This window comes from Ylistrum balloti, unplaced genomic scaffold, assembly GCF_031769215.1.
Source record: "Ylistrum balloti isolate Yb309-2 unplaced genomic scaffold, AGI_CSIRO_Ybal_v1 Utg369850, whole genome shotgun sequence".
NCBI lineage: Eukaryota > Metazoa > Mollusca > Bivalvia > Pectinida > Pectinidae > Ylistrum > Ylistrum balloti.
Genome location: NW_026782003.1, coordinates 418,122 through 443,665, shown reverse-complemented (window position 1 = coordinate 443,665; position 25,544 = coordinate 418,122). Strand labels below are relative to the sequence as shown.

General features: G+C 33.7%; 1 protein-coding gene across 1 annotated transcript in view; it reads left to right on the top strand.

Moving 5' to 3' along the window:
• Positions 1-22,833, top strand: part of LOC132545558 (ubiquitin carboxyl-terminal hydrolase isozyme L3-like) — a 48,181-nt gene extending 25,348 nt beyond the window's left edge. The window contains exons 6-7 of the mRNA XM_060209245.1: positions 3,836-3,894; positions 21,899-22,833. Coding sequence (XP_060065228.1) covers positions 3,836-3,894; positions 21,899-21,988 — 149 coding nt within the window. The 3' untranslated portion in view covers positions 21,989-22,833. The remainder of the gene's footprint in view (positions 1-3,835; positions 3,895-21,898) is intronic.
• Positions 22,834-25,544: the final 2,711 nt, after the last annotated feature.

Genomic DNA, 25,544 nt, shown 5'->3' with positions numbered 1-25,544 from the left:
TTAACATGTACATGTACAGAGAGTACCTGTCTCTGCCCTTAACAGGTACATCTACCATGAGTATGTGTACCTGTTCTTAACAGTTTATTTCAGAGTGAAATATCAGGTCATGGCCAGCTGAAGTTTGAAAGGGTCAAAATAAGGGTCTTGTGTGCACCAACCTTTTCTTCATTATTCATAATTATTATAGTTGATATCTATTATACCTCTTATTCATAGTTCAACAGTAAATGTTTGGGTTTGAAACAAGCAGATTTTCATTTTAAAGTAATCTTCCACCAGAATTGTTTTTACACTTTTTTTTTTTTCAATAAATGACTACTTCTTTATTTAATTTCCATTGATCTAATGTTTAAATCTTGACAATTAAAAATGTACTGATGAGTTCATAGATGCTTATTCGACAAGTGTGGAAATTCATATCCGATGCAGTAATGTAGAGTGGTTCTGATGTATAAGGTGACTGATATGATTTATCTCAATATTTGATGTCTCAGTCTCTCTTAAGTATTAAGGATCATATCAAATTATATGTGCACTTCTATATTCTAATTCAAATTAAATATTGAATTGATAAAAAAAAATGGTTACCTGAAATATGAAACCTTATATCAATTTGTCTGAATACAGTCAACCTGTCTGTAGAAGGCTTCATTCTCAGGGGGGCAGTGAATAGTTGGCTTTACTGAGAGGTTCTATACCTAATTGAATTGCATTATCTAGGAAACCAAAAAAGTGTCCTTTATAGGCATGTAGCCTTTGTTTCAAGGTATCTGTGACAACAGGTTTGACTATCGATACTGATACGAATGTTTTGACCTGGATATCATAATGGCGCAAGAAATTGTAAAGCTCAGCAGACAACAGTATTGTCAGAGAGGTGCTACAATCCTCAAACAGTTTCTACAAGCCTTAATGTCAGGAGACATTCTGTTATAATTAATAAGATAATAATGAGTCAGAATTGTTCAAATTTGTGGAAATGTCAAGTAATTCTTAACACATCTTGATTGATTGATTGATTAATTTATTAATGTGTGCTTTAATACATAACCTGTTAACCTCCGGTCAGTTTGAATCAGTGGTAGTTCAAACACAAGGATACTTTTCTTCAATTCAAACAAATTCAACAATATCTATTTAATTTTGTTCTTACTGACCAAAGGTTTACCATAACTGTTTAGTAAGAACATTACAATAGTCCAAAAACATTTACTCACAGTTGTATCATTGTTACATCAGGGGAGAGGGGAGGTTAAATTAACTTATATGTGTGATAGCTTGAACCAAGTTACAATAATGTAATGCAATATTAAAAAACTTAGTTTCTGTAGCTATAAATATATATAACCTGGGAGTAGTACAATCTTAAAGACTGATAATTAAAACAAACACTTCCATGTGAGTATTCATTTATCGATGATCAAATTTCTGATATCATCTATGTATTTGATCTGACCAAATTTATGAATGTAGAACATATCATGTTTGCTTACCTGTTTCTGACCTGATTTGTAAACAGATATTGTCTCTTTATCAGGACATGTCCTTGACAAAGATCATTTGCCTTCTAAACTTGTAGATGAGGTTAGAGGTCTTTACCACTGTCGTGATAGCACCTCTAATCCTTAAATATAGGGCACAACCACGTACCTGTTGAGTAGTGGATTTAAAAGGAAAAGAAAAAGTAAAGCATATTTGAAAATCTGTAATATGAACTGCCACGGTTATAATCATGAAAATCTTACTATTTCGTTTCCCACACAGAAAATTCATCAGTGACTTCTAAATTAAGACCTAATTAAGAAAGAGTCAAGAACGTTATCCAAGAAACACCAAAATCACAGTCATTGATAGCAACACAACATGTCCAGAAACTATCACTGTTTCAACACTAAATCTGTGGTTTAAAAAATCTATAAGATAAAAAAATCATAAATATATTTGTTTTAGAAAAACTTGAAATTACAATTAGAACAATTTACTGTGCTGTTGAAGGAGATTGTTAATCTATTATAGTCTTGTGGTGCAGTGAGTGTGTACTGGGAGTCATAATTTAGAGTTAGATACAGTAGAGTCAAACATGGAATTAAATAACATACAGCTTTTTTGTCTTTTCAAGGACTCGTCAGTGCATTAAGGGCTGCATTTCAAAGCCTAGGTGACTAATGAGGAAAATCTAAAGTGATTGAAAGAAAAATTAAAATCTGGATCGGAATGATCACAACATATAAACTGATGATTTTATAAATTTCATAATTTTTCATTTATCTCAATAATCTTAATACAGCAATAAATACATGTGTATTTTCTGAACTGTATCACTATCAAAGTTGTAGATACTAATGACATGACATTTGTACAAGGTAAAAGATTATTTTGAATACTCCTGAGAATGGGGCAGGTGTGTAGTACTGTGTACTAAATTTAGTAACCTAGACGAGAGCATAAAGGTTATAGAAGTACATGTTACTTCCTGGTACATGTTAATACATCAGAACTCTAATAATGGTCACAAGAGGGATCAGTGACTCATGTTCCAATTCAGTATTATATTTTTCTCCTTCATCATTCAACATAAATTAGTTTAAATATGTTCTCTAAAACATTAAGTTTTAAATATGGTTAATGACTGTTAATCAAATACACAGTATTTGTTCTGTTTTAGTCATTACCCTGTCATCAGTTTAATATCACCCATTACCTTGGTACATGAACTTCTATGACACATGTAATTTCACTTAGCACAATTCTGATTGGCTGAACTATGTTCCATTAGGTCCATTGTAATGCCATGTTGCTTTATTGTGTCATATGCATGAATACATTGTCACCATAACAGGAAGCTTAGATTGAGAATGTCATCTTTTTTTTATTTCATATAATATGAAATGCTCATCTCATATTTCTCATTTCGTTGCGACATTATTAACTGAAATTGAACCCTAGATTAAGAATATCACCAACTTTAATGACTTTCGTCTTTATCAACATTCTGACATTAGGCCTACCTTCAAACTCACTGGAAGCAGAGAAAAATGAATTGGAATATGTCACAAAGATTATCATTTTCATACTCTTCCCTCACATTTCTGTGACATTTTAGAACGTTGTTTTAATAAATTTTTCCAACATTGATATCAATCATCTGCCTCAACCAGAAAGATGGTTGCCATCTTTGGCTAGCGGCAAAAATCATGAGCATACCATGGTTAGATCATGAAAACTATCCAATGAAAAAAATGTGTTACTTAACCATTATTTTTTTTACCAGAGGCATGGTAAAATGAAAAATTCTATGACTCATTTCATAGATCTTCTATGAATGGAAACCCTTGCTAGATCCACAATGTTAAGGATGGTGTATATTTTGATACAAGTACCTAGCATGTTATACAGTGACTGTCTAGTCATCCAATCAGATTTCCATGTACAATAAAAGGTATAAATTCAATTAAACTTCAGATATTTTCCCAAGCATTGTGTACATTGTTTTTCCAACACCTGAGAAAAAAAGACCACTTAGGTTTTTATATAAGGTGTATTAGGTGTATTATATAAACAGTATTGTTTTGACAGAAACTGCTATTTGATTTACATTTCAAAAATCAAATGTATGGAGGAAAATATAGTAAGATTGTATTACATATTTTCACAGATGTTCACCCTCATGGGGTTTATAATGGAGAATGGCTACAAGAACGGAATTTTTACCGGTACAGCAGAATTATCACTATTAATTGAACATTTTTCTTAGGTCCTGTATACAGTAATACCTGTCTGTAAGTCAATGATTAAGTAAAATTCTTATCTTTGTCTATATTTGTTTTTATAGATGGAAGTTGTGATGGGCCAATTTTCCATCAGGATACCACACCTGAAACACTGTTACAGGTAAGTCATTTTACTTTTGACTGTAAGGAAACCACACCTGAAACACTGTTACAGGTAAGTCATTTTACTTTTGACTGTAAGGAAACCACAACTGAAACACTGTTACAGGTAAGTCATTTTACTTTTGACTGTAAGGAAACCACAACTGAAACACTGTTACAGGTTAATCAGGATACTATCAGAATATCACACCAAGGACAAGTTACAGGTAAGACAGGATAGTACCAGGATACTACCACCAGGACAGTTACAGGTAAGACAGGGTAGTACCAGGATACTACCACCAGGACAGTTACAGGTAAGACAGGATAGTACCAGGATACTACCACCAGGACAAGTTACAGGTAAGACAGGGTAGTACCAGGATACTACCACCAGGACTGTTACAGGTAAGACAGGATAGTACCAGGATACTACCACCAGGACAGTTACAGGTAAGACAGGATAGTACCAGGATACTACCACCAGGACTGTTACAGGTAAGACAGGATAGTACCAGGATACTACCACCAGGACTGTTACAGGTAAGACAGGATAGTACAAGGATACTACCACTAGGACAGTTACAGGTAAGACAGGATAGTACCAGGATACTACCACCAGGACTGTTACAGGTAAGACAGGATAGTACCAGGATACTACCACCAGGACTGTTACAGGTAAGACAGGATAGTACAAGGATACTACCACTAGGACAGTTACAGGTAAGACAGGATAGTACCAGGATACCACATTAGTAACATTTACAGAAAAGTCAGCATGCTACATCCAGGACACTTACAGTATTCGGGTTATAAATTGCACTGATATATGTGCTGCAGAGCCAATTTTTAACATTTTAACTTTTTTTTTTCAATTTGATCCACAAATTAGCTGCACAGAAAAATAAGCAGCGCTTCCTTATGATGTGGTAACGGTTATGTTGACCAAAGTTTGGAAGGCATTTTGTTAAGATCATCAGTTTGCAAATGAATTATACACAGATAATTCTTTATTTTACTGAGGTGTTCCAAAAACCTAAGAAAGCAATTATTTAACTTCTTTGGCTTGGGAGCCTTCAGAGATTGTCTACGCACAGATGTAGGGCCTGACGTTATGTGTGGTTTACTAAATTTCTCCATCAGTCTCTGTACTGTTAAATATTAGCGAAGGCCCTTGCCTGGTGACAAAATTCTTATAAGTCCCATATTATTTCTTGTGAGTTACCGTAAGTAAGTAGTACTGTTAAGTAATGACAGGACACAGATTAAAGTTTGATTGCTTACTTACAAGTTATGACATTTAATCAAAGACAATGGGACATTGTGTGATGTTCACTGCCCCCATTGCAGTAATGGCATGTAACTTAGACTGATTTATCAGACTGTGAAAACAATCGGAGGCAATCCGATCACTTGTATGATGATTTCACTCATTCCCAAAGCGTCACCTTTCAGTTTTAAGCATAAAAGCATTAGAAACATGGTGATTTATCTGTAAATCATGCGTTCTTTTGATTCAGACTAGTTGTCGGCAAACACTCTTGTAATTTCTGCGACCAAAGATGTGTGATGTTAGTGCTGTCATTTCTGGACAGAATACATTATGACATTAATTTGCTTTCTTTTAAATTCATTTATGCCTATAATGTGTATGTTCCAGTCTTAAAATAATCACTGTTACACATGACGACCACTATATTGCTGGGCGTCGTTTCATTGAAAATCAATCCGTAAAATACATACACTATGTGACATGAAAGCAAAAATGTAAAAGTAAGCACGCATTGTTGATGTCTCATTGATTTCTATTAAAAGTTTTGTTTTTATTTTCCCATGAATGAAAATGCTTTAAGATAAAAATACATCTATTCATTTAAACTTGTGTTTTGGTATTTATTGAGTTTGTTTAGGTAGAAACATTTTGACGTCAACTATGGCTATGAACATGAAAACGTCAATATAACCCTTCACAAATGATTAAAAGTTTTGATGTATCAAAATGTTTTTGGTAGTCCCTTGAACTTCATAACATCAAAGCTTGACTAGCTAAGAAATCCAGTTTGTATACTAAAGTAGGTCACTGCAACCTCTTCTAGCAAATCTCAGTCACTGTTTCCAGTATGTACATAAAATCTAGAATTCAATAGAGCATAAGAATGTGATATGTGATCAATGTTGACCTCTAACTGGCTATTGACCTTGACTGTAAACAGTATAATACAGGTTTCCATAGCATATCTGAACGATTGTTTCATGTAATTAATTAATCAATACCACAAGTGAGGGTATATCTTGGCATGGTAATATCTTTATTAAGTAATGCCAATTTTGGGTGTAGGGGGTACTACCGGTAATGATTAAAGGAGTTAAAGCCAGTTTCCATGTAATGTTAACAATCATCTACATATTCTTATTAAGTTGGTCAATGAAACAATCTGATAGTGACCATAACAGATCCAAGCCATGATGAAAGCTGTTTTTTATTTTAGATATAAAGTAAGAAAAATTGTCTTGTAAAACTGCTGACCATAGCATAACAACTGAACCTTACATTGGTCATTGGATATCAGAATGCTTGGTTTCTTTATTACTGTGAAATATCCAAACAATGTTTAGAATTCAAATGAAATCAAGCAAGGATTCTATTATTACAAGAGCAGAGGTTTCAGAACAAAATTGTGTTTCATGGATGCATTGAAACATTATCAAATTATAATATTGAAATATCGTAAAGTTTCATGAATAATGATTTATATTAGTAATAATGATAATAATTGGCTTATCTACCACGGTATTCTTGATAACATGTTGAGCAATACGTTCATCTTACATATGGTCAAGAAGATAATATACAGTATTCACAAACAAAATTGCAAAATACATACAAGAATGTTATATTCAATATGGCACAGGTGGAATTTTCGACTTTTTCTGTTTCACACACACTGAATTTTACCAGACGGATACTAGTAAGATATCCTCTGGTGCCTGTGATAGGACATTTCCCTTCTGTAGAGAAGTCTCCAGTTGTGCATTATTTGGAATATGGTTCTGGTGTCCTTTGGAGTCCATTGTGGCTATAAATGCAATCTAACAGTGGAGAAACTGCATTTTTTCAATTACAGCCTTAGGCAATTGTCTCTGTAGATTGAATTGAGAAGAAAATGGTACCAATTAAGGTCTTTCCATGTGTTAAAAACAGGAATGTATCCCTTAGGAGTCCAACGATGGCATTTAGCTAGGAGCACTAGCTTGAAATATGGAACCCAGTTGAATTAAAAAAGGATTTCTTCAGGGATTCTTCTTTTACATGTGTATACACAATTGTGTTGTAAAAAACTTTGAGGATTTCAATGGGACTGCTGCCTTACAAAAACAGTGCCTTCTTTCTTTACAGAGATATTCCAGACAAATTAAGATTTTGTTATACAAATATCTACTCATGTTAAGAACACTTAAAATCAGACACAAAAAGCAATTTGTTTTATACAATGATATCTACTCATGTTAAGGACACTTACAATCGGACACAATAAGCAATTTGTGATCTTTGAATTGTAGGAATTCTTAATGGGTCTAGCTTGATTGATTTACAAAATGGTCCTCAATGCATCGCAAGCTTGTATCTGTGCAATTCAAGACAAATATGTTTATTTACTGGATTCAGTCTTTATAATGTAATTTAGTAACAAACTACTTTTCAGTAAAACTGCAGTATATGTGTTGTACCTGTTTTAAAAGTCTAATGAGAGAATTTGGTCTTTTTCCATATCATACATTATGTTACTGCTTCTTGGATCAGACATCAGTATTCTGGTTTTTCTTTGCAAAACCATCATGTGATGAATTATCAATGCAGTCTGATTGCAAAAATTGAGCATTTCTACAATACTTTGTCCAGATTTTCTTCTGGAATTATGTTGATACTGATAATATTTGAAAAGTAATTAGAGAGGGTTACATATATCCAATATTTCCACCATAAGCTTGTATATCAAATGAAAAATTTCCTTTTTTCACTTATTTAAAAAAAAAATCTAATCAATGAAGTAGGTTTGAAAATCAAACATCAAATTCAAGGCATATATTACCCCAGATTCTCGGTATTATAGAAACTGGTGTTAAGAAAGTTTATTAATTTGTTGTATTGTAAATAATACAGACATAAGAGTTTGCTCCCTTTCATTGGAGTTTTATAGTTAAACTTTGCACTTCATGACCCACGATCCGATGTTGGTGACGCACAATTTTGCCAGAATAGTGGGAGTACCACAAGTCATCAATGAATGTTCTATATTAAACAAAATTAAATCACTTTATAAAGCATGATAACGTATTTATGTATGGAATCATGAACCAGAGATTTTATCAAGTAAAACATCATTTGATCAAGATTTTCATTTCAAGAATTGCTGAGGAAAATCTTTTTTCATACAGCTTATCAGGAACTTGAATATTGTACATGCACAGTATATTGAATAGTAAGATTTATATAAAACATATTAAATTCTAACCAAAGAGACATATAAGACTTCCAAGATCATTTTGAAGCACAATATATAATAACATATAATACAATTACAACTGAACATGTGTACCAGTGATGTGTGATATCATTCTTTGTGATAGTGGGTTAAAAACCAAGTACAAATTACAAAGTCATGTATTGTAGATTATTACATTAATACTGATTGATTCATTTATTGCAAATTCCTCAGCAAAATCATAATATCTGCTATCAATTATTTCATCATTTAGTTTCATTATTTTGTTATGCTTTGTTATGTTTTGTTACCGTTTTGTCCATCCATCAGTCCATCTGTTTGTCCGTCCGATTGTCAGTCCATCATAAATTTTTTCCGAAGGTTAACACAAAAACTTTAAGAGATATCAACATAAAACTTCATAGGTAGATGGATCTCAAAAAGGAGATGTGCAGTGCATCACTCTCTTTTGCATGATTTAGGAGTTATTGCCCTTTGTCATATTCATACTTCAATTCTGTCCCATTTGGGGAGCATAACCCATCTTGTTTGACTTGTTTTGAATAGATGTTTATAAATACATTTTGTAACATTCATAATTTAGAAAAGAAGACAGGAAGGGAAAAATGTATTTAATACTATCTTCAGCTAGCAGGTAAAAATTATCAGATTATTTATATAAAAATGTAATCTTTTGTCAAGATTCAATATTGAGACTCAAAAATCTTAAATTTATATTGCTTACTTATACATATGTAGTTTCTCGTTGGATGGACCTGATCAAGTCTAGACCTGCTATTGAAGGAGGCTAATGTCTTAAACAACATTTAAAGATCCAGAACTGATAGAGTAATCATGTCTTATTTGTACACAATGCAATATGCAAAAGTGCTGTCTGACATACTTGTTGATGTTTGGGTTCAACCTAGATGCATGTCCAATATACAGTGGAATCTGTCTAAACCGGACACCTTTGTGACTGAATAATTTGGCCAGTTTGTAGAGAGTACCAGATTATAGAGAGTACATTTTTATAATATTGCTGGAATTTGGACTTAATTATTTGACCAGATAAGACAGATATCTGGTTTGCACATAGTTCGGTTAAGACAGAGTCCACTGTATATGAAACACTGTTTCACACTGTAACATTTCTACAGGGAGCTATTTGGCTGGTGAATGTTGCTTATTTCTCATCATTTTATTTAGATTGAAGCAGTGTTGATTATTACATACTTAACAAAATGCTGCATGTTCATATTTAGCTGCGTTTATGTTGGTGACATCATCTGTTGCATTGTTAATGTGTTAGTGTTTGTAGTGTAAGTTGTCCTATTGAGAAGCACTTAATTGATAGAAAGGTATAGATTGTACCAGTCACAGATTGCCTATAGTTGGAAATAAGTCGTCTTCAACTCCTTCAATTATGTCTGTAAAACGGAAGACATCACCCTTAGATAGGATCTCAACTCCTTTGAGTTTTAATTTCTTACAACCACTTCAATAATATTTGTGCTGAATTCACTTGTTAGAGATAATTAGTCAGCTATAGTTTGTGTTGAAATCTGAGGTCACAGTAGAAACAATAGAATTAAGTTGTAGGTTTACTTTTGAAGAACTGAGTCTTCAGTTTAATAAGATAAATGGTATCAGTTGGTTCCGTCCCTGGAGTAATGGTGAATCTGACTCATAAGAATTCTCCTGTCTTCAAGATTACTAATTGCCCAGAATCTAACCACTCAAATGAATACTTAAATTTTATAAAAAAAAGTAACTGTTTTTTTATGTTTCAAATTAGTTATCAAGATGATGAATAATATTTATAAGTAGAAATACATGCTTTGCCAAGCTTGAGCTTTCTACACTCATTGACCTGTATATAACCAGCATCAGCAGTCAAAAAATGTAACATATTCATCACACTTTTTATTATGAAACTTCTGTATTGACTTCAAATCCCATTCTTGGATGATTAAGAACTTTATTATTTTATGGTTTTCCAACATGTAAAAGAATGTGGTTAAGTAAACTTCAAAGAGTGTTGGAACTCTTATAGTTATCAACAAGCATGATTCTACGTATGTACGCCAAATTGGAAAAACCCAACATTTCAGGTCCCAGCTGAGAGGAGAATTCTACATGTTTTTTGGGTGATTTTGTGATTATGATCTGTGAGTCATACATGCTAAGAGGTGTACTTGATACAGAATGCCATACTTGCCAGAATCGTAACCGATACTAACCCCATATCTATGTCATTATTTGGCACTTTTGTTTCCAATTATGAGGTACGTTTGGTACAAGTAGAACATTTTGTCAGCTTTGAGCCAGAATAAACTACAGACAGAAATTTTATGATCAGGCAATGCACATTATTTTATCACGTTTTTTCAAAAAGTTGATAAGAAAAATTACATGTATTCTAAAAATAAAGATGCAATTTTATTAGCTAGAAAAAAGAGTATTTGAACTTAGAGAAAAGAAAGATAACCATTCATTACCAATATTATCTAGGTATGAGAAACATCTTCTCTGACTTCCTGGTCCTGCTTCAAACCTAAGCTGCATGTCAGTTTTCTATGTCTCAATCTATCGGTGATTATATGAAACACAAAACAAGAAAGAATAATTTTTCTGTGGTTGATTTGAGCATTCCTTGATTTAGGCAGGGAATGAGAGATACATTTGTACTTTAGTGTAGTAGTAGATGAAGTTACCTTAAGGATAGTGATGGCAGAGTGAATTGCTTCAAGCTAAACTTCGATTTGAACACCATTGGATGGAATTTGGTCAGCTTTCACAAACATTTCTGAAATCTACAAGTTATTTAGTGAGTATGGGAGAAGACCATCTCCACCCACGTAGAATGGATGTTGGCATCTGGACAGTCAGAAGAGGTCAAGGTCCCATCACTTCCCCTCTAGTTGTTTACAATAGCACCCCCTCCATGCATAGTTTTGGTCAGTTAGTTAATTTCCTGACCTTAAGAATGTTCCCATATATAGGTTAATCAACTGGTCATCCACATTCCTAATTCCTTGAGGTCAGATCGGCTGTTAGAAAATGAGTAAAACCCATACAAGGTTGCACCCAGAGCCTGAAGTGCCTTAGAAATAAATTCCTTATAAACTTTTGGGTGACTTTTGTTTCTAGCATTTTCCTCACATACACATGGATTAACCCTTTCGACGCCATAGGCGACTAAAGTCGACATGCAGACAGGCCGCTGCAGGCGACTAAAGTCGACATGCAGACAGGCCGCTGCAGGCGACTAAAGTCGACATGCAGACAGGCCGCCATAGACGACTTTGGTCGACAATTTTTATATCTTTATTATATATATTTTTTATAATATTAGGTGCTGAGCTGTACATTGTGAGAGATATTTGGCGCTGAGCTGTACATTGTGAGAGATATTTGGCGCTGAGCTGTACATTGTGAGAGATATTTGGCGCTGAGCTGTACATTGTGAGAGATATTTGGCGCTGAGCCGTACATTGTGAGAGATATTTGGCGCTGAGCCGTACATTGTGAGAGATATTTGGCGCTGAGCCGTACATTGTGAGAGATATTTGGCGCTGAGCTGTACATTGTGAGAGATATTTGGTGCCGAAAGGGTTAATCTAGAATATGGGGAACACTACCCATTGTGGAAAACGGGAATTTTGGGCCAATTTTGAGAAATGGGAAATTTCTGACAGCCCTTCTGGTCAGAATTTAAAAAAGAAAAATACACTTAATATACATGACATAAAAGAAAATTAATGAATGATATAAGACAATGTCAAGGCTAGAGTGGTATTTTTCATGATTTGAAATTATGTTTAAGTAAACACTCTAATTAGCTCTGATTTGGGGAAAATTTCCCTGTGTTTTCAGTATGTTTTCTTAGAGGGAATCTGTTTATAAGTGAGGAAAACATACCACTTGGGAAATACATGCACTAACTCTTTTCTAGTAGTAAAATTTTTCTAGATTAATCTCTGCTAGAATATGTCAATCCATCATCAAATTCACATTCATGTTAAATATATTTCTTTGATGGTGTCAGATGGATGGAAATGCATATCAACATTTTGATACACATTGGTCTTTTATTTATATTCTAACGTTCCTTAAATTTAAAAAAAAAATAGTTTGAAGATAAATGATTAATTATAGATAAAATTGATGCACGACATAGTTTGCCTTGGCTGGGATACTTTATCCTAATTGCTGTTGATGGCATGTTATGGTCCTCCTCTGTGTTTAGTTTAGTGAGATAATTAGTTTCTTCAAGGAGACTGCCTCAAAATGATCCTGGCTGGTCACGGGGCAATAAACCCAACACACAAACAAAACTTACAAATTACGATTTGGTAGTCAAGAAGTAGTGCCCATATCGTACCATGTAGAAATTTTTTTTAAATGTTGTGTTGAAATACAGTTAAAATTCATCGCAATAATATTCCAGGAATATCATAGACATGCAACATGTGTTTTACATGTTATCTTATCTGTCTCCAAGAAGAATGATTGCCACTTCTCACATTGTGGGAGATAGAGTTGTATGATTTAATGCCCTCAGGTGAAAGCATTTCTCGTGCCGCATGAGATGTGATGTCACTCGTAATGGACATTGTCTGCCTTCTGTATCCTGCAAAGCCATGATTTTAGCTCAGACAACCTAAGGGAAAAAACATTTTTGTGTCATCTGTCTGCCAAAGGCAACATATAGGTAAGACTGTGGTGGCATCAGTGCTGTCATCCTTACAAAGTTTTCTCAGGATAACTTTATCTTATCATGCTTCATTACTAAAAGTTCTGGCTTGGATTTGTTTTCCAGTTCCAAAGGTTGAAGTTAAAGGTCACTGTTACTATAAATAGAAAATTAGTTTTTTCATAATAACTTCAGTACCCCTTGGCAGATCAATTTCAAACTTCATACAGTGCTTCCTTACCAAATGTGCTTGCATGGGATTGCTTTGCAGGTCCAAAGGTCAAGGTCACTGGTGCTTTGAATAGGATTGTTTTTATTTTGATAACTTCAGTTCCTTTTGGCCAATCAACATCAAACTTTATACATTTCTTCCTTACCAAAAGCACTTCCATGGAATTGCATTTGAGGTTTATAGATCTAGGTAGTCATCAGATGAGTCTGCAGAGAGTAAAATAAAATGGATACAATATCATTCACCTGTAAATTCATATCCCTGGTTTATGAATACCCAGTGGAATAATAGTAAGCTTGTCAACAGTTCGATGCAAAGTTTGCATTTGGTTTTAATTTGTACTATAATAATTCTTATCTAAATATAATGCATGTTCTGCATTCATTTTTGGTTTTTGTAAGTACCCCCTTGAAGAAATAAAAATCAAATCCTCAAAATGTTTTTTTTTCTGCATAACATTATATGTAGTTTTAATACAGAGTTTGGTCAATATTTGGAGAAATCTATGTACAATGTACTGCAAATGACATTTATTTCCTTGCTTTATACATTTAATTTAACATGTATAGCAAATGCTCATCTTCACATTACAAATATTGATACGCTGTACATGGAAATCATTGCAAATTAATATTTTCATATCTTTCGCTATCTTTAGAAATTAGAATTAAAATAAAAACATTATATGTTGTATTAATAAGGAAAATCTATCCTCAGAATTCAGTTCCCTTCGACCACTATACATTTATCTGCAAGTTTACTCATCACATCTCAAACAAATTGACAATTTATTGTTCCATAAAACTCATCTCCAGGAACTTTTCTGGGCAGGCAATTCCATGGAATTCTTGTCTGTAAATAGTGCCAGCTACACAGAAATCATTTGCTTTGGATGGTTTTCTGGCTTAGATGAAATTACTTAAAGATTGCAAAAGATTAAAGAGAGAAAACTTTTGATAGACATTGAAAAGTGTAAGCTGTAAGTACAAGTTATTTAGAGAGGAAAACTTCAAGACAAAAATGTCATGTTAATGTGATCAGTTTGCTGCCAAGCTCTTTTAGACATTTGTAGAATTTGACACTTTTCAGTTGTGTATGACAAATATAACATAATGACAAGGGATTAAACTAGAATATAAAGCCAAGGTCAGTTACCAGATGGGTGTGTTCTTCAGTTGGGCACTGCACATGAACTTGGATACCCAAAAGGTATGCAGGGCAATTAACAAAATGTATAAATTTATGAAAGGTAAAGGTAATCGCTACAGGTCATGTGTCACCAATCAGTGTAACGCTCAACTTTATCATCGAATAGTTTTGCCTTCAGTCCAGGCTTCATCAGGACAATTTTGCATAGGTTTTACATATCCCTGAAGTACTCTTTTAGGGTTCAATTTTTATTGTAACTTATTATAAATTGATTATGTAGTAAGGGCAGATAAACCCCATGAAGGTAACATTATTATAGTTTCTTAAATGTGATAAATATCAAGTGAGTGGTCGCGTGGCACAGTGGTAACACACTTGTCTTTCACCTAGGCGTCCAGGGTTCAGTTCCCAGAAAGGAAGTGAAAAGGTATGGGGTTACCTGCCCGACCAGGTGGGTTTTCCACGGGCATTCCAATTTCCTCCCACATTAAGACCCTTGCGCGCTTCCATCCAGGACAACAAGACTGATTAATGCAAGGTAGAAAAACTTGCGTTGCAATTGTTTTAGAATAAACAAAGTTTATCATTATAATATCAGTGTTCTTATATGCAAAATAATATCAATCATAATTCAAAAGTCCAAGTTTATGGAAATTAATCAAAATAGTTTTTTTGTTTCTTATATGAATGTTCAATACTGTTTCTCATTGAAGCATATTGTGGCATTGGATTCTGAAGTGTGAGCCAGCTTCCTGTAGTCCACAATTATTTTCTGATAATTTAGTGTTGCTCATACTTCTGGTGGACATACTGTCAGAGGATGCATCACTGAATGTCAGCTCCTGTCTTAGTTTATCTATTGAATTGTTCTCAGTTACTGGTCGCTGTTCCAATGCCTCTCCATTAATTAGTGGCCTTGAGAAATTATATGTTCTTGGCTGGTACAATTCTAAACTTCACCATTCCAAGTTGTTTCTTGATTAATACTTCCATAGGTTTAAGTCATTTGTTGGGAATTACAGCTTCGTTTCGGACTTCATCTTTGAATATTTTTGGCTCCAGTTGGTAAAATGAGTTTGTCATTTACATGCCAGTTATTTAGATCTCTCCTTTTAGATGTGTTTGTAAATTTTACCTGCAATAAGAAGAGATTACATGTGTGATAGTAGACATTTTTTGTAAGGATATTTTTCTCGTGTTTGTCTCTCTTTTCTTTTTATTTAAATTTCACAGGGCGTTGAAGCAGTAGTGTTTTGTAGTGAAAGCTATCTAAATAATCAAGAAAACACCAGACTCACTTATTCACAAACCTGCTGAGTAATATCATAACCAATGCCCATCCTTTGTTATTGTTTTTTTTTGGAAGCAAGCTAGATATAAATTGTCACCATGAACTAACAGGTTAGAAAGGTTTCACTCTTAAAAGCATTGAAGAATATCAGGAGTGCTTTGTATGGTGTCATATCAATTCTTAATGTGTTGCATCATTCCTCTAGAGACTTTCTATGAAGCAAGATGAAGTTACCTCAACATAAATTCAATTATGTAAACTTTAATGATGGTACAGAAAGCAAAAAAAAATTGTTCTATAAAATGAGTAAATGAAAACAATAGATGCCTGAAGAGAATGTCACAGGAAATCTCCCACATTGAAAACACCAGAGGAGGGAGATTTCACAGCTTGATTCATTAACAACTATAAAGGTGTTTAACAAACAACAGATTGTTCTACTGACTGTCTACATTTATAGTGACTGTGAATCTATATGGATGCTTATCCACAAATGTATTTCACAAATCAAGCAGAACATCGCTTTTTTTTCTTGCTTACATGTGGTGTTCGACATTTTTAGCAGACCATCTGTTCAAATTGTCCTTTGTCCATGGTCTGTCATTGAAGTTGGAAGGCTTAATACTGGAATCAGCTTGTTCATCTGTCTGTTGACAAACTTTGTCCAGCTATGCATTGGCTAATTTTACAAGTCAGTTTTTAAATTTTGTAGGGATGGCCAGTACATATATGGAGATGTGTCCCCACCCGAAGTGACTTTGCATTTTTCCCTCTTTTCAGAGAGTATAATCCCCCTTTCATATATTAAATAAACATAATTTTTTGTCCAGCTGTGTATTTTGAGAAATAGGTGTTTTCCAGGCATCCAATTGACTTGAAAATTGGTTCAAACTTTCGTTGAATATTTACATATATTATGAAATACAGGGATTTTTTTCCTGGCATTTTTGTCAAGAAATTTTGGTTGCCTTGGTTACTGATAACTGAACAGGTTTACTATAAATGGCTATTACTCATTGGTCATTCAACAGATTTTGTTATTTGACTATGGTCAAATGGTATAACTGATTTCAACCTATAGTTACATTAGGTGTGGGAGAAACAGTTACTATTGCTACACAATACTAGCCTCTGATTGGTCAAAATTTAGAGATTATCTAATTTTGACTAAAATTGATGTATAGGGGTATAAAGGGACGAAAAATACCTTTTTTTTAGTTGCCATGACAACCATGTTAAGGCAAATGGTGGCCACTGAGTAGCTGAAATTTTCATATTCTCTAATTTTTTCTGTAAGTGATTGATAGGCTAATTAGGGGATGTCAAACATCAATGTATAGATTTTATTGTCATGACAACTATACCAAGCAAATTGCGGCCTCTTACTGGTTGAAATTTGAGATCTTTGCATCTGAAGGGGCAAGGGGTGGGGGTGGTATTAGTTATCCTTAAGATAACAGTTCCAATTATTACTTAAGAGGAATTTTAAAATTTTATGTAATTAAGAGCAAAGACAAAGTAAAGATTAGGTAGAAAAAAAGGGAAATATCCAATATTTAAAGACAAAATAAAGATCAAACAATGGTGGGTGCCCAGATCCCTTTAGGATCACTTGTTTAAACCTTTCAACAACATTAAATTTTGTTTTGCTTTATCATACAAGCAAGACTTCTATTTCTTATTGGTGCATGTTGCATAGAAGAAAAGTATTTGTCTCCACAATGTTTAGAGCATGAATCGCTATCAAAGAGAAGCTGTGTCTACTACTTCATGGTGAAGATTATGGGCACTTTGACTATTTATAGTAAAGGATTTCAATATAACCATGTCTGTGCAGTATACCAGTACACTCATCTGTGGTAAAAATAGATCACAATAAGCTTTTAAAAGGGTTGACTTGTAGGAATGTGATGGATCAGCAATATGTCTCTAAAGAACAGAAATGTCTAGAACAGGAAATTCCAAAGTGTTTGTCGATCTCATACACAATGTACAGGCATGCATTTTACATGGACTTGGTCGTATATCATTACATACTGTTTTTGCATGTCTGAGTTGGCCATATTATATACAATGGTACCTGTTTTTTTTCTGTCTGGATGGATTAAATGATAGCAAGTCTTTCATATGGAAAATAAAGATAAAAAATGATTGACAAGATAAGGGCAATGACTTCTACATTTTTATGCATGTTGCCCTGCTTGTTACGCAATTTTTGTAAGTTAAGTTTACATACATGTTTTTATCAGTAAAAAGATAGCTACAGGTTACAAAATATTGATCTGTAGAATACCCGTGACTTGAAATGCCTAAATTTCCTATTGTTAGCGCTAAAGCATAACTTAAGCCTATAAGAAGCATTTATTGAGTTCCGGGGTTGGAAATGTGCAATTTTGTCATTTTTGAAGGATAATTTTCTGAGATTGGAATTTACATGGTGGTGATTATTATGACTAGTTCAGGCAGGCTTTTTTAAATAGTGTTCAACATATGGGTCTGTTGATATACCATTGGTATTTCACCTTGGGCAAATTAGATTGTTTACGGGTCATTAAACTCTAGAAAAACAAACCCATCCATCAAAAATTGTGCTTCCACTCACAAAAGTTTTCATTTCTAATCAAATCCAGTGTGTCATAAAATTATAAATATTTCCAATTAAAAATATGAACGTATTGTTCTAAACAGTTTTCAAAGATGATGTGATGAAATAAAGTGTTGAGTTTTTAGTATTTGTATAACAAATGATGAACTTTACCAAAGAATTTTTCCTGACAACTTGCACCAGGTGTATGGGGTGTTGTACAATAGTACAACTACATTATAGATATCATTGTTAAAAATGTCCTTAAGGTTATTTTATGATCTTATGAATATTAAAAACCACAGAGTAGGTTTGTACCTCACAAGGCTCTTACAGATAACTAAAGTCGGTGAGCTACTCATTGTTCCTTATAGAACACCTATCACCTGAAGCTATTTATAAAATCTTTCCTGTGTTTAAAAAATTCTGGAAAAACCAGGTCCTTATATGTCACATCAGTTTATCCATAAAATCCACTTAGATTCCAACTCTAATTTACATTTATCTATAGTTCCAGCAGTGTACAGCTGCCATCAAATCACATTTAAATCAGTGTAATTTATGTTATCAAATTGTTGACCAGGCTATCAGTAATACTTCGTTTGTAAGCAAGGGAGATTTGCAGATGACAAGGACCCCCTGACAACCAGGGATTTCTTTGTCCCAAGCCCTGGGAACTAGCAGGCCTTGACGGAGCTGTGGTTTCTATTTCCTGTTCCAAACCACAAATATGCTGTTTATACCAACTAAATATCAAACTTTAGCCAAATGTTCAAAACAACTTCAAGGTGAACTAGTTCTCTGAGAACTCACTGGGGGGTATTCTAAAAGCAAATTATCCCCCTAATTATAGTAACCCAAAATTCCAAATAACGGATTTAATTTAATAAGTTGTCTTCATAATACATTGATCCTTAGTCATTGGTGAAGGGACTTCTTGTCATGTGAATCATGATAATTATTAAGGTCATAGGATTTGGGGAAATATGAGAATATACCAGTAACTTATATTGTTTGTTCATGCAAAAGTAATTCATACTTTAAATTATATACCTGACATAAGTATTGGATTTCTGCTGAATGGGATTTCAACAATACAATTGATATTAGTAATGTCTTGTTACAAGGGTAAATGGGTAAATGGACATTGTGTTATACATAAAACTATCCAGGTGAAAATGCCAACAATTTTATACCCCATAAAGTTCAGTTCATTCAAGCTTGAAACTATAATGTAGTGTAAACTATTTTTGGATAATGGAAATGAATAAGCCGGTGCAAGACAGTTTATTGAACAACATGGCTAGTCAGTTTTTATTATCAGTTACAACATGATTGGCTGTACTTTAAAAGTTCACATGAAAGTGATACAGTTTGTTATGTAACTGACTATAAGGCACACTGTTGACTGACATATGCACTTTCTACTCAAAGAGGTTTTTTTTTTTTAATTCCTTTGTTTCTTTGTGATTTAAGATAACTTGTTTCTTTGTGCTTTTTCTTTATAAATATTACATTTCAGATTTCATTTTACACAACTCTTATTTTTAAAAAATGTATAGGATAGAATAGAGAGTATTGTTATGACCTCAGCTATTGTTGTGTAGCTCAGGTGTTTCTCCTGACCTCTGTCTCGGTTAAAATTCAAATTCTAGGAAACGTGATGGAAATTAAGGATATGCTTATACATATACATGTTGCCCCAGACATTGGCTATTTATTGTGTAAAACATTTGCATTTTATCAAATGATCTCCATGTTTTACACTGAATACACCCACATGATAATTTACACCAGTGACAACACAATTACAATACCTGTCAAAATGGTGATGTTGAAAACCAAATCTTTGCATATATTCATCGTTCAAAGGGATTACCAAGACAACTAAATTTACACCACCATTTTCTTAATTTAAGTTTATAACTTTATATTTGTTTCATGTTCTATGTATGTGATGTAATTTATGTAATATTTGTGTCTTGATAACCACCAAAAGCCTCTAAATAACATTAGGTAAACTAATGAATCCCTTATGATCTTATCTAATCAGTCAGTGAATGTGATCCCCAGGATTCTGAGATGTCAGATTACTGTGCCTACTGATAACATAGTATTGGACACACTGAATTAATGATCTATAAAAACAGCCTTGAAATATGGTGAAGATATAATTACGTAATAATGAAAAAAAAAATGTCGTATTGTCTTGATCTGATCTTTTATTATCAATAGTGAAATATGTTGTACTTTTTTCACAATGAAATAAAAGGTTTCTAGGAAAAGATATAAGTGATATTTTCAATGAGTGAAAAAGAAAAGATTATTTATTTTTGACCAATTAGATAATAGTACTTGTAACAAAGATATCAATTTCTCCCAACGTGCATCAGGGTACTTTTCAGAAACAACAACTCTGGTAGAGATCGTGAAATTTTAGCCATTTGATATGGAAGATAACTTCATTGTTCTGATCCAGCCCACTGTTGAACTATTAGAGTGTGTTAGACTGCAATGTATTGTAAGCACACTCAATAAAGCATATTCAATCTTTCATCAGTGAAAGGTGAGAAAAATGTTTTAAATATCAAATATTCCTTGTTTCTTGATGAATAATATTTATATTTCATTGCTTTGGGTAGTTTTCTTTTATTTTATTTTTTTATAAATATTTTGCAGTTTCCACTCTGCTCAATGAAATATATGGTATTTAATCAAGAAATAAAGTATATACAATGTATATACTTTCATCCCATTAATAACTTGAAAATGCCTCTTTATTTTCCATATAATTCTGTTTAGCCCACCATATCTGATGGTGGATGATGTTGGGCTATTCAAAACACCTTTCGTCCCTAGTTCATCCATAAACAATTCTCATTATTTCTTCAGAAAGATGAGATGGATCTTTCTCAAATTTCTAATGTACGTTCCACATGGTCCATACTTAGTTATGTCCTTATAATTTTGGGGCTGATCAGGAAAACAGAAAAAGTGAACTGATAGCTACCTTGGATGTTTACGATAAAGGTTTGTTGTATCCTAATTTTGGAGACATACAAAATGGATCTTTCTCAGGTATCGTATGTAGGTGTGCCTTGGTCCCATGTTGTACTGTTTGGTTTTGGGACTGATCAGAAAAACAAAATGGCTGACACCCATGGATTTGACAATTAAATATCATTATCATTATTTCTTTAGAGGAATTTTCAAATTTCTTACACCTAGGAGCAAGAACACAGGAAAGAATAGACAAGGCAGGAAAAATTCCACATTTTAGAAATAAAGGTGAAACTTTGGTGGGCTCAAAGTTCCTATGGAGATATCTTGTTTAACATAAGAATTTGATCCCAAATTTCTTCATTATGTAACAACATAGTACTTAACAATTCCATACAGTCATTATTACATTGGTTTGAGGCTATGTTGATTGTTTGTGTATTATTTATTTACTGTTGAGAGACATAAATATTTTTAAAATGTTGGAAATCATCTTTTTAAAAGGGATCTCTTCTTTGTATTAATGGCCATTAAAAGTCTTCAACTAGTATCCAGACATAAGTTGTCTATTTTTCTATTTTCAGGATGCTGTCGTTGTTGTAAAGAAGTTCATGGAACGTGACCCTACAGAGGTCAACTTTACTTTGATGGCCTTGTCCAAACAGAGTGATTGAGGTCATAACCTTGACCTCTCCCTTCGTTGTAACATTCCTAGAGGAATACTTTTTGTCATGATGTTGTCCAACATTAATATGATGCTTCCAGGATGTAAACTCAGTTGACCGCCAAATCTTATATATACGAGCACCATGTTTTGGGAGAAGCCATGTGCAATCACGTTATTTGTCATCTCTCTTTCACTGCCTTTGTGATCAAAGATCTACCAGTCTACAACAGATATAGCAGTCGTATCAGATGCCTTTGTATTTTACAGTTTTGTATGCTACATGTTGCTTGGTGAACTTACTGTGGCATTTCATACTAACAAACTATTACTTTAAATAATGTGCTTTTTTTCCAATGGAATGGAAAATAAGTTTGAAGGATTGGTTTAAACCTTAGAAATTTAAAACAGAGCAAGTCGTTTAATGTAGAAACAAAATGAATATAATACAAGAGACAGGGAAAGCGTAACAGTTTTACAGTGAAAATTGAGCAATGGTGTGAAATGAGCTATCATTATAGGTCAGAAATGGCGATATGCATTAAAGAAATCAGTATTGATGTTATAAGCAGGTAAAGCTATTCACTTAATGTCTTGGTTAAGAAATTATTTTTGTTATGACACCAGTGACTTTATAACAGTGATGACTCCATGATTGGGTCCAGTGGATGTTTTGGATGAGCTCTATTGTCAAGACGTGTGTAATTGTGTTTGTATATTATATACATGTATACTTCTATATTTGTATTGTTCTTTTACATGGATTGTATGCCTTGTCTCTGATTAAGTTGCAAAGCTTTCAACAAAAACAAAAAGATCCAAAGATGTTGGTGTCATCAATAAAATGAAAATATATTTAGGCGTTTGATTGTTTTTATGCAGCATCCAAAATTCAATTCTTGGAGGCCGTATTAAAACCTCCAATTTATATCTATAGACATAAATATATGTTCTTATTGTATAACAAGTTTATTTTGCCGTGTGCAAATTTCATCATTTGGTGTCAAAACTTTGAATGCCTAAATTTGACCATAACATATTTTTGCCATTAAGTACAGACACTTAAATAAGTTGTGTCTTATTTACCATGTAATCTTACGACAAAGATTAGACACTAGTTAAAAAACATTTATCCCAGTCTAATGGAAGGACCTTAAAACATTTCCAAATTCTACATTTACATACCTATTTATCCCTGGATTGCAATGTTCAAAATTAGAACTTTTCTATTCGTTAAATTAGGTTCTATATGACAGGTTAATGAGTTATACCTACACTTCTCACCTTCTCATCACAGGTACACTTTCATGAAGATGTTTTCTACAACCATTCAAAATATTTGTTATTATGAAAGTCTGAAATACTCCCATAATAAGGCAGATGGCCACTTTACACATTTAGTATGTGTTAATTTATACTATAGTTGAAATATAACCACAAAACTGTGAATTCTGTGAAAAGACATCTGCTGTTGCGAGTCAAATATGAAAACTTGCTTTAATAATGTGTCTCAAACTGATACTATTGACTATATATGTGTAAAAGGAAATGGCATCCCATCATCAATTAGGCATCCAGCATTTATCAACTTTTTATTGAAAATCCTTACTAGTCTTGATCAACTGAACTATTTTTCACCAAATTTCATCAGAAGCATCTTTTGGAGGAGTGCATGAAAGTTTGTATCAATATGGCAAATTGCAATTTTTTTTTAGGTCAGCAGACCCAAAGGGTCCTCTAAAGGGACTTACAACAAGACCATGTCATTTAAAGGGACTTACAACAAGACCATGTCCTTTAGAGGGACTTACAAGTAATGTCCTCTACAGAGACTTTGATCAAGGGGTTGACTTCCAGAGATACATATACAAATGCATGTGCTCAAAAGATACTACCAAAAAATTAAAAGCTTCCACTACATGGATGTACATCAAGAGAGTCCTCTATTTTTGATTTACAAAAAAAAGAGCGTCCTCTAGATGGACTTGCAAGACTGTTCTTTAGATGCACATATACTTAGAACTAGATCTATCCTTCAGAGGGACCTTCAAATAGAAGATGTCTTCTGGAAAGACAGCAATCTAGTGCCTTCCAGAGGGAATTGACTCAGATGAAGAAGACAGTGTCCTCAAAGAGGACTTGTAACAAGAGACTGTCTTCAAGAGAACTTTCAATGAGACTGACAACATAACCTCTAGCGGAACTTGCGACAGGAACAATAAGGTGTCGTCAGAAGGGACTTGAATAAGGAGACACCCTTTAAAGGAATTACAAGGTGATGCTTTTTACAAGAGGTGGTTCCTGTGTAGCCTGCAGTGTGTACTTTAGAGGACTGCAAGACGACGCTGTTCTCTCGATAGACTCTAGAGGACATATCTACAATAGGCGTTCTCTAGAGTAACAACAATATAATACTTAAAACATTTAGTGCATCACTGTAACAATGTGAAGTCGATATTTACAACAGCTTAGCGAAGAGTCGTAAACATGTCCACGTACTGGTCGTGTTACTTTCAAGGGCGACACAGCAACAAAATAGTTAATGTCGAGATTCGGGATCAGATAGGCATCATAAGTGTTTCAATAGATACAATAAGGAAGTATTTCAGTTAGTTCCTTATGTCTACTTACGAGTTGCAGACTCTAGGTTGGCAGGAAAGGCTACAAAGTCACTTTTTCACAAACTTGTCTATGTCCATGTCCGTCTTGAATGCAATATTTCAAAATCTGTGATTATTATGTTCTTCAAAACTTCAAAAAGTTTTTGCCCGAGAGCAGAAGACATTATTCAATAACTGACAAAATGAATATATGGCTAGTGTACATGAATTTACCTCAGATCACATGCTCTTATTATGGTTCCAAGAACCAGGAAAAGATAACTTCTGTTACCAACTGCTTGACTAAATGAATCAACTAAACTGAAATAGATATATAGAAATTTACTTTGCCACATCCGTCAATACTCGTTTTGTTTGTTTATCCCCTAGGCTATCTCATCTATCGTTCCATGATGTTGAGACCTAACAATTTGTGCAACAATGAGATCCAGTTGTCAAATTGTGTTAAAAAATCAGAAGAATATTGGATTGTAAAGGTATTCAAATAACCCAGTTATACATATGTATTTATTACACAATTGATAAAGTCGTCATTTTATAGTCCACAGATTGAGGGGGGGGGGTCAACCCTTTCACCTCAGGTGTATGTAGAACACATTACTGTGAGTTCCTTGTGTAGCCAGGAAGTGGAATGTTCCAATCCGATAGTCAGCCAATCCATGTAGGGACATTAATGTTAAGCTGATTTTTTCTTCCTCGTGGTCTTCTTGGAAGTGCAAGTGTTATAACTATTAAAAGGTCATTGACAAGTGGTATCAACTACCTCTTGAGGGTGCTTACGTATGTAAACAGTGTAGGCTGGGAATATTAGTCCGAACTAGTTTCTTCATCAATTACACATATTTACACTATACACAAGTTATGCATAACACAATGAAGATCGATGCACTGACATTGTTGATAAAACTTCCCTGTACTAATGTCTGGTGGGGGCTGTGTTATCGT